The 8,774-nt window shown below is 37.7% G+C and overlaps 2 protein-coding genes across 3 annotated transcripts; both read right to left on the bottom strand.

Moving 5' to 3' along the window:
• Positions 1–511: 511 nt before the first annotated feature.
• LOC122050844 (protein ETHYLENE-INSENSITIVE 3-like 1a) lies at positions 512–1,769 on the bottom strand. The gene is made up of 2 exons (XM_042611717.1): positions 1,362–1,769; positions 512–1,246 (listed from the first exon to the last, which is right to left on the bottom strand). The coding sequence occupies exons 1-2, from the start codon at positions 1,767–1,769 to the stop codon at positions 512–514; spliced, it is 1,143 nt and encodes a 380-aa protein (XP_042467651.1).
• A 1,061-nt stretch (positions 1,770–2,830) lies between these two features.
• LOC122053134 (SUN domain-containing protein 1-like) lies at positions 2,831–5,692 on the bottom strand. 2 transcript variants are annotated; one of them, XM_042615035.1, is made up of 4 exons: positions 5,507–5,692; positions 5,350–5,417; positions 4,050–5,170; positions 2,831–3,301 (listed from the first exon to the last, which is right to left on the bottom strand). In XM_042615035.1, the coding sequence occupies exons 3-4, from the start codon at positions 5,100–5,102 to the stop codon at positions 3,005–3,007; spliced, it is 1,350 nt and encodes a 449-aa protein (XP_042470969.1). In that variant the 5' UTR covers positions 5,103–5,170; positions 5,350–5,417; positions 5,507–5,692; the 3' UTR covers positions 2,831–3,004. The 2 variants fall into 2 exon arrangements, with proteins under 2 accessions (XP_042470969.1, XP_042470970.1); XM_042615036.1 differs by lacking the exon at positions 5,350–5,417.
• Positions 5,693–8,774: the final 3,082 nt, after the last annotated feature.

The following is an 8,774-nucleotide window of genomic DNA, read 5'->3' as shown; positions in this document are numbered from 1 at the left end:
CATTATTAAATGATCTATTTTATTTTTTAAAAAAATAAACTAATGAAGTTTTCTTTCTTTTTTTTATTAAACACCTTAATTCTATTCCGAAATTTTGGTACAACTGGGTACCAATATATAAATAAAATTTGGTATAATTTGAATATATTCAGGCAATAAAATATTACCAAAATAATAAAATATATATATTATTGTATAATTAAAGAATCCACATGTAATTATATACTGTTTCTATAAAATTTAAAGTTCATAATCTATTAGCTAAAAGTGCAAATTCATAATAAAATTTCTAAATTCATAATCTAAAGTTCAAGCAAGTGCATCAAGATCCAAATACTAAATCGGCAACAAATCAGTAAGCCAGTAAATAAGGCAAAATCTGTGCATTAGATTCGGTACAAAGCAAGCTCGAACAAGCTCCAGAGCCGAGCACTAGCATCTAAAGTAGATTCTTAGTACAGGATGAGCTAACAGCGTTACTGACCATTGAAGCTGCCATTTCCAAATTTCCTCACTGAAACCAATTGGAAGCTCCAGTCTTATGAAATGATATGTCACTGATACCAGAAGAGAAGCTTTCGCCGATTTTGTTCTTGTATCTCTGCTCAAAAACTGGCATCAAGCGACTCACTCTGCCATCTGTTTGAATCCCGGGCTGAAAACGTTGGTCTTGAGGACTTGAGTTCATGGGCTCGTCGTCATTGATCTCGTTTTCATAGAACCCCATCAAGTCGCTGATCGATCTCTGTCCGTCGGAAGAAATTCCCAGACTAGAAATGTCGATGGCAGTTGGATTCGTCTGGGAGCTACACGACGAAGGGAACTGGAGCTTGTTCTTCGCGTACACATCTTCCTCCTGCTTCACGGCAGCCAGCCATGCCGCGCTCTCCTTGGCCGTCATCTTATCCTGAAGGCGCCTGGACTGCCTCACCATCCTACGGATCTTGTGGATATCAGGCAGCATATGCTTGACGACAGCAGTCAGGACGCTGACCTTCCAAGCTTTTTTCAGATCGTGGGGCTTCCTGTACGGCGGCGGGCCTCGGTCAGCGAGTGTCCCCATCTGAGGCCACCAGTCCTCTTCCCCGCCACCAAGGCGGCGCGATTCCCTTCTCCAGGGGAAACCTTCTCTGAGGCGGATCGCAATGCGGCATGAGGGCCGACAGGAGCGAACCCAAAGTCGTGTCTTGCAGCTCCTGCAAGACATGAGACCCTGCCGCAGCACCGGGCTTCGCGCCGCCGCCATCTGAACCCGGAATTGCATTGTCAGCCTGATGCTTTGCGATAGCTGCAGGTCCGTGGCGGTGGAACCTGACTTTTTCCTTCCACCAGCCTCTCAAATTGTCGGATGCGCCGCTCACAGGCTTCCCCTTCTCTGTAATTATACCGTATACGAATCCTCGGGCGCGGCATGTTTCCATCATTCTGAGCATGTGTCTGAGCAGGCCGTCCTGGGCGCGAGACATCTTCTTCTTCCGTCTGGCTTGCTCGTTCTTTGCGGAGTCGCCTTGCGCCTTGTGCTGGTTCTGCCGTTGCTCCTTCAAGCGCTTCAGCAGCATCTCGTCTCTCCAAATTCGGCGTTCAAGCTCTTCAATGGCAGCGTGTTCATCGCCATCGTCGTCTTTGTCTTTGTCCCCGGGTAGCTCACCGAGATGCCTCTCTCCCATGGAAGGAGAACAGGAGGATGATCCATGAATGAGATTCTTTTTGTCCACGAGAGGGATGGTTTGCGTGCAGCAATTGATTGGGAAGGCTACGCTTTCTTCCATTGGAAGCCCAGCCAACGTTGCTAGCAGAGAAGATTAAAGAAACGATATCGCAAAATCTAAGAAAGAACCAGAGGAATTAAAACACTCCTCTTAAGTTTCTCGTTAGCAACTCAGCGTCTAGCCATTCTCTGTAATTGAACTTACAGGTTTCTACTTATGCGAGCATGATCATCTGAAACAACATGCACGAAATAGGCAACTGGGCTCAAGAACACACACAGGTGCACATGATTCATACCTTCTACACGTGACTTCACCTTGAGAACAATAATAAGCATGATTGATACTTCCTAAATCATTGGTCACCACAGCGTACAACACCACATGCTCTTGAGGAATGCAACATCTTTTGCTATTTTTCCAACTTTGCAATGCCAATTTACATCTGGGGAAGTTGCCCATTTTTCGAGGAAATATGTTTATTAAAGGTATGGCAGTTTCTTTTTGTTCTTAAACACATGAAACCAATTAAAAACATACAGGTGCTATTGATGAATTAATCTTAGTTTTTGGCAGTTTATTTTGACCTAGTAGATAGATTCTTTATCAAAAACATCCTCAGTTATGTCTGCGAATCTGGAGCCGTATGCGTCAGGAAAAATATATTTCAAAGACTTAAGAATATGTATTTCTGAAAGTAATCAATAGATTCTCTCTACTGAAATAAAATCCTAAAACACAAATATTTACATTTGTATTCAGAAAGAGTAGCATGTTAAAGTTAATAAACAATGAAAGTCCATTGTTTATCTAAACAAAAATGGCAAAAACATGTCCGGGGGTGATGTATCTATGCTTGGATCTCCCAGTTCCCTGGCTCCATACCCGAAAATCTAATCTCTCAACAGATCTCTCGTTAGATTCTTGAAGATTTTATAGTGCCTCTGTTCCCTTGGTTCGCTGCATGGTCTTAACATTAGTTAAGAATAGCTACAAAGTTTAGACAACCAAATCTACTTGAAGATTTTGATTACTTAAAACAATGTGCATACTTAGTTGGACTACTCTTGGGTGTTTAAAGTGCCTATGTTATCTTCTTTTTAAATTCATAGTGCTGAGAATTAGCTAGACACCATCCACATAATCCAATAAAATGTGAAGGAAAACATTATACAGGTCACAACTAAACTACAATAACGATTAAGGGTAACGTTCATCTCATTACCGCAACATACCTGATTTAGAAACAAAAAAAAAAAGAGTACAAGCTAATACACCAGCATGCTCTCTCAGTCCTACAAACCCATAGCTGAAGGAGAGCCAGGTTCATAACCGTGCACCCTGAATCGGTAGATGCAGGTATGAGCCAAGTTCCCGTGGTTGGAGGTGAAGTCGAACCTAACCATGTTAATAATGCCAGAGTTGCTTGCCTTGACGTCAAAGGTTTGTGCATTGCTCTTCTCTAGATCATAGGAGAACTCGGTTAAGGTGACAACCTGGTTGGGGTTACTCGATAGGCCATCTTTGGGTGACTCAAACCAGGCAGATACACGACAATCTCTTGGGGCAGTCGATCTGTCATATGCTACACTCTGCATCAGCATATCATACATTCAGGAGAGGCATTAAGATATGTCTCAGTGAAAACAAAAAATTTCATCGCACAGTGAGGATTCTATATGAACAAAAGAACTCTATGATGAGTAATTGAATTATATTATTCAAAGCCTAAAAAAACAGGTATTGGAGAATGCTAATGAACACATTGCCAATTGTCCAGTAGGGTTCCAACTGTTTGAGCTTGCAACTCAAACAGTAGGGTTCTATTGTATTGGAGAATGCTAACGAACACATTGCTCCCTTTGTTAAGTCTAGAATTATGTTATTGTAATCAACTTTCATATCTATTGCCAGTTTTATTAATCATGTTTTGCTTAATGAGAATGTTTAGTTGTGAATGTGGTCTGCTATGCTAGTGGCTTGATTTCTCATCCATTATGGGAACTTGAAGCATTGGAATGCCAAGTAAATTTAATAACTGATTGGAAACCACCTACTCTCTTTGGAAAGTCCAAAGTAGAGTTATTGTCACAAAATAACATAGTAGAACCTCATATGTGTACCAGGGTCAACGTAATTATACATGGAAGGGTTAGAAAATGTTGTGTTTAAAAATTGAACAATATTAGCATGGCAAATGGACATACATGCATGTTACTTTAGGAAAGACCAGAAAAATATAGGATAGTAATGAATGATTCATACATACATCAATATTATCATTGTGATCTAACAGTAGCACATAAGGAAGTAAAACAAACAACTAATAACAAAACGCACCTTCGCGACATGCTCCAAAGTGATAGCCTCAGGAATTATCCCTGTTCTTAACCTAATCTCAACAAATCCACTGCTTCCTTGCAAAGAAAAACACTGTCCAGGTTCTCCAAAGCTCGGTGTCAGCATCTTATGTGAATTGGTACCTTTCTTAAAACCATAAGGTGTTGAGTGCCTAACTATCTTAGCCCCGCCAGAAGCTAAAGCATAATCAACTCTTCCAAGCCCATCAGCTGCATGCTTTTCTATCTCTTCCTGAACAACATTCACTGCGAAAACCCTAATTTGATCCAAATCCAGATTTCTACTTCTATCGTCTACACTTTTGCTGTTCTGTAACTCGTCGACATGTTTCTCAAATTCTTCTCTTGAAATGAGACCCAATTCTTTCAACTCACCCAAAGACTTCTCCAAAGAATCAGTTATGGATTCCAACTTCTTGAACCCATCATCAAATAATGTACCTTGACTTTCGATTCGCTTAATGAATTCTTTGGTCGCCATGCCAATCTCACTCCCAATTTTCTTGTCAATTGCATCTAACTGGACCTGTAACATCTTGGCAGTCTTCTTTAAAGATGTCTCAACTTCAGAAATTCTACTTTCGTACTCCAAAGCAACAAAGGGCGAATTAACATTATCACGAGTGTTGTAAGTCCATTTCCATATAGTCTGTCCCAACCACAAAAGTGAAGTAAGAAGCAGACAATTCTTGGTAAGAACACTCAGAACAGTCTGCCACTTGGGCTTTACAGGTTTTGGGGCATCTCTTCTGTGTCGTGGAGATACGTTGGATGAAGTAATCAGCCCTTTCTTCAACTTGGAATAGTCTTTCATTCTCTCAACCACAGATTCTCCTTTTATCGTATGGCTCAGATCCTTCCCATTCAAAACCCCATTTACTCCTTCAGTAAGACCATCATTGGTTAATCTCTTCTCAACAACTACCATTGTTCTCCTCCGTGTATTTGGTTTCCCATTGGTGTCTAAACTCAGAGAAGCACTGCTGTTAGAAATTGACGATGCTGCAGCCGCTCCGGCAGTGGCAGCAGACATGGCTTCGTTTTGGCACTCGTTCAATCACTCGCAAAGGAAGCAAACAACCAGAATCTCTTAAGCACAACCTAAAGATCCAAATCAAGGTACTCCATCAACAAAACTCCATTAGGCCTCTAATCCCCGGAAATTTTAGCAAGAAGATGAAAAGATAATAGTTACACATAAAAAACTAAGAATCTACCACACTGGTAAAAGAATCGAGAAACCAAATCCAACTACAATCTTTAAGAGAAATCAAACGTACAAGCGGATCAAACAAAGTTGTTCCCAGAAGCAGGAGTTCCATAACCGAACCGTCCGCAACTCGAAACCCTAACGACAAGACATAAGCTTTCCAAGAAATCTGAACAAGCAAAACCAGGGAAAACGCGGCAAGAACATAATGTGGAACAAGGACTAACTAGGGTTTCAGAAATTATCAGGATGTCTGCTCAGCCGGCCGGCGGGCGTGGTCTTCCGCAGCGACTGGGTGGTTTGTGGATCCGGCAGCGGAGCGACAATCGGGAGAGATGCCTCGTCGACGTCGCGTCCAGTTAATGTAAAAAAAACTTTCTCCTACTCGAACCAGATACCCATGTGACTTACCCGTTTTGTGGTTCAGCGTAATCGTAGTAAAAAGGTTAATTAGGTTACTCAAATTATGTAATTTGAGAAGGGAGGTAGATCAAACTATCCGTTTATAGCCTACCGCCGTATTAAAATAAAACTGTCACCCTTAATAAAAAAATATTTAATGACTCCCGAAGCAACTCGTCTTTTTATTGGACGACGGTGGACCCAAGGTCCTGTTTTGTTGGGTTAAAACTATTTACTAAAATAATAAGTGATATTGTAATAAGTTTAACTAATATTAATAGTTTTAATGGCAAATTATAGAACCGCATAGAATATTTCAGAAATACCTAAATTTCATATCCTAGTGTTAAAATTATTAAATTACATATTCAATACCTATTTTATTCTCCTCTCATTTGTCAAATCGATTACTATGTCTAAAAATAATTTAAACATATTTTTTATGATAAAAATATACTATTTATACTATAATTTGTGAAAATTAATATTTTGAACGTATGAATATAATCAAGAAAATTAAATAAATATATAGAATTTAATTTTATATTATTTTAAATTACCTAGATTTATCGATTTCAATTAAAATCGATTAATTAATAATAAGTAATAATGATAAATTATTATAATAAATTTAACTAAAAGTAATAATTTAATGATAAATTATAGAACCGCTTGAGAAATTTTCAGAAATAACTAAATATTAATCTTAGTTTTAAAATTATTAAATTACATATTCAATATCCATTTTACTTTTGTTGTAAACAAAGAATGTCCATATATCTCCACAATAGTATGATATTGTCTACTTTAGACCTAGACTCTCATGGCTTTGCTCTTGGGCTCTCCCTAAAACGTCTCATGTCAATGGAGATATCTTGCATCCTTTTAACCCCATGATTTTTACCAAATCTTTCCAATGTGGGACTTTGATTGAACCCCAACAATCCTCCCCTCAAACGAAGAACCACAATTACTCTCATGATCCGAGCCTCCCCGCGAGCATCCGGTCATCCTGACCTGCTCTGGGCCTCCCCGCAAGCATCCACGTCCGGTCACCTTGACCTACTTCGGGCCTACTTGCAAGCATTCGGCCACCCCCCACATGGTATCTGATTGTACCATGGTTCTGATACCATTTGTTGTGTCAAAGGATGTTCACATATCTCCACAATGGCATGATATTGTCCACTTTGAGCCTAGACCCTCATGACTTTACTCTTGGACTTTCCCCAAAAGGTCTCATGCCAATGGAGATATCTTGCATCCTTTTAACCCCATGATCTTTACCAAATCTTTCTAATATGATACTTTGATTGAATCTCAATAACTTTCCTACTCGCCAAATCGATTACTATAGTGTAAAAAATGATTAAAATATAATTTTTTATGATAAAAAATACGTTATTTTTATATAATATAATTATCAAATTGATATTTATACGCATGAATATAATCAAGGAGACTAAATGACTACATAGAATTTAATTTTATTCATTGCAATCTTTATAGATCCATCAGTTAATATCGGCTAAAATCGACTGATAAACTTAAAAAACTTAAAATGAGACTAATTAAATCATGTATTCGTCTAATTCTCCTCCGAAGTGGATGCACATGAGAACTAGGAAGTCACGACTGTCAATCCACGTGTAAATCCTCCTTGGTTAATGCCTCCAGCGGATATTATGTCTCGATTGAAAAGGAATCCCTTTTGATCCGTTATAGTTATTTTCTTTGTTGTACAATAATACCCCTGAGTATACTAATCTTAATTTTTATGATTGCGCTAGCCGCTGCCAATACCTTAATCCATGTAATAACTTAATTGTAGCACTACATGCATTAATATGTAGAATTTTCACATCTCAACTTAGTCTGCCACCACCACTCATCAAATTGTGCACCTATACATTAGGAAAAATGTCATTTTAGAGTAATGGTACTTTAGCCCTAATTCATGTGACGAGTGTTAGGACAGATGGGCTAAGACTATTTTAGGAGATATTGGTGCTTACATTTGAATAAAAAATTTAAATGACACTTTCATTTAAACAATAAAAACCTTCAAAAAAAAAAAATATTAATCTTATATTTTTATTGGATTGATCCTTAATTAAATAGTAATGATATTATTAGTTTATTACTATATATATATAGAAAATTTTCCTAATTTACTATACAGACATTCTATGTTAAGATGGAGGAACATAATGATCTTCCTCAATTTACTCCAAAATTCTTACAGCTTTTTTTTCACTGTTGATTGTGCCACTGTTGATAGTCTGAATTCGAAATTGATTATATATTTGAAAATCTCGTGACCTAAGCTTTCTATTGATAGTATGATACCAAAATCTCAAAGTAATATCATGACCTTAAGCTGAGCCATCAACCCTTGTTTCGTGTCGGAGTTACACGTGGACTTATTCACCGTCGTCATCTCGTCTACACCGTGCAACTTAGGATGATAATTTCTATGGAGTTTTGAGCATGATTCTGACCCTAAATCGAGAATTTAGAGGCAGTTAATTAATATGCAATCGTTTGAAGGTGAGCAAATTTTGATGATAATTATTTTTGTCACTTAATATATACCCCCTAAATTTAAAATTCTAGATCTGCCTTGGTTCTTCTTAAGATATTCATATTGTCTTGGTTCTTCCGAAGATATTTATACTTTCAAATATCAATTTGACACAATGTATTGCAAATAATATTTTTTTGAATACGAATTAGATTTTTCAATCATTAAAAACAAAAAATATAGATATCCAGCTTTGAGAAGTGCTTACGGAGGGAAGAAAAAAATTCATTGCAATGCGCCGCAGCTATGGTTCAAACTTTTGATTACTTGGTTATCCATTGGAGGTCACCATTACACCAACCAATATCCCTGGACAACAAAAAGATTTTAATGTTGCTACTATGTAGCCATCTATTAAAATTAATGTTCATAATTATAGAAATATGTTAAATCGATTGCTATACATTCTAGTAACCGATTAAAACATCTTTTTTAATAATAAAATAATTATCATAAAAAATCATTACTCTTAATATAGTTTGTCAAATTGATATATGAGAAGATGAATA

The sequence above is a fragment of the Zingiber officinale genome, chromosome 3A, assembly GCF_018446385.1.
Source record: "Zingiber officinale cultivar Zhangliang chromosome 3A, Zo_v1.1, whole genome shotgun sequence".
In the NCBI taxonomy this organism is placed as follows: domain Eukaryota; kingdom Viridiplantae; phylum Streptophyta; class Magnoliopsida; order Zingiberales; family Zingiberaceae; genus Zingiber; species Zingiber officinale.
Note: the sequence above shows the minus strand (reverse complement) of the source record. Positions and strands in the feature narration are given on the sequence as shown.

What these genes read in the sequence shown, in the direction of transcription:
- LOC122050844 (XM_042611717.1), bottom strand. Translation starts at nt 1,769, where the DNA reads ATGGAAGAAAGCGTAGCCTTCCCAATCAATTGCTGCACGCAAACCATC. An exon ending in TTACAGAGAAGGGGAAGCCT is followed by an intron (nt 1,247 to 1,361) that starts GTGAGCGGCGCA and finishes TTCCGGGTTCAG; the next exon opens with ATGGCGGCGGCGCGAAGCCC.
- LOC122053134 (XM_042615035.1), bottom strand. Translation starts at nt 5,102, where the DNA reads ATGTCTGCTGCCACTGCCGGAGCGGCTGCAGCATCGTCAATTTCTAAC. An exon ending in CTTTGGAGCATGTCGCGAAG is followed by an intron (nt 3,302 to 4,049) that starts GTGCGTTTTGTT and finishes ATGCTGATGCAG; the next exon opens with AGTGTAGCATATGACAGATC.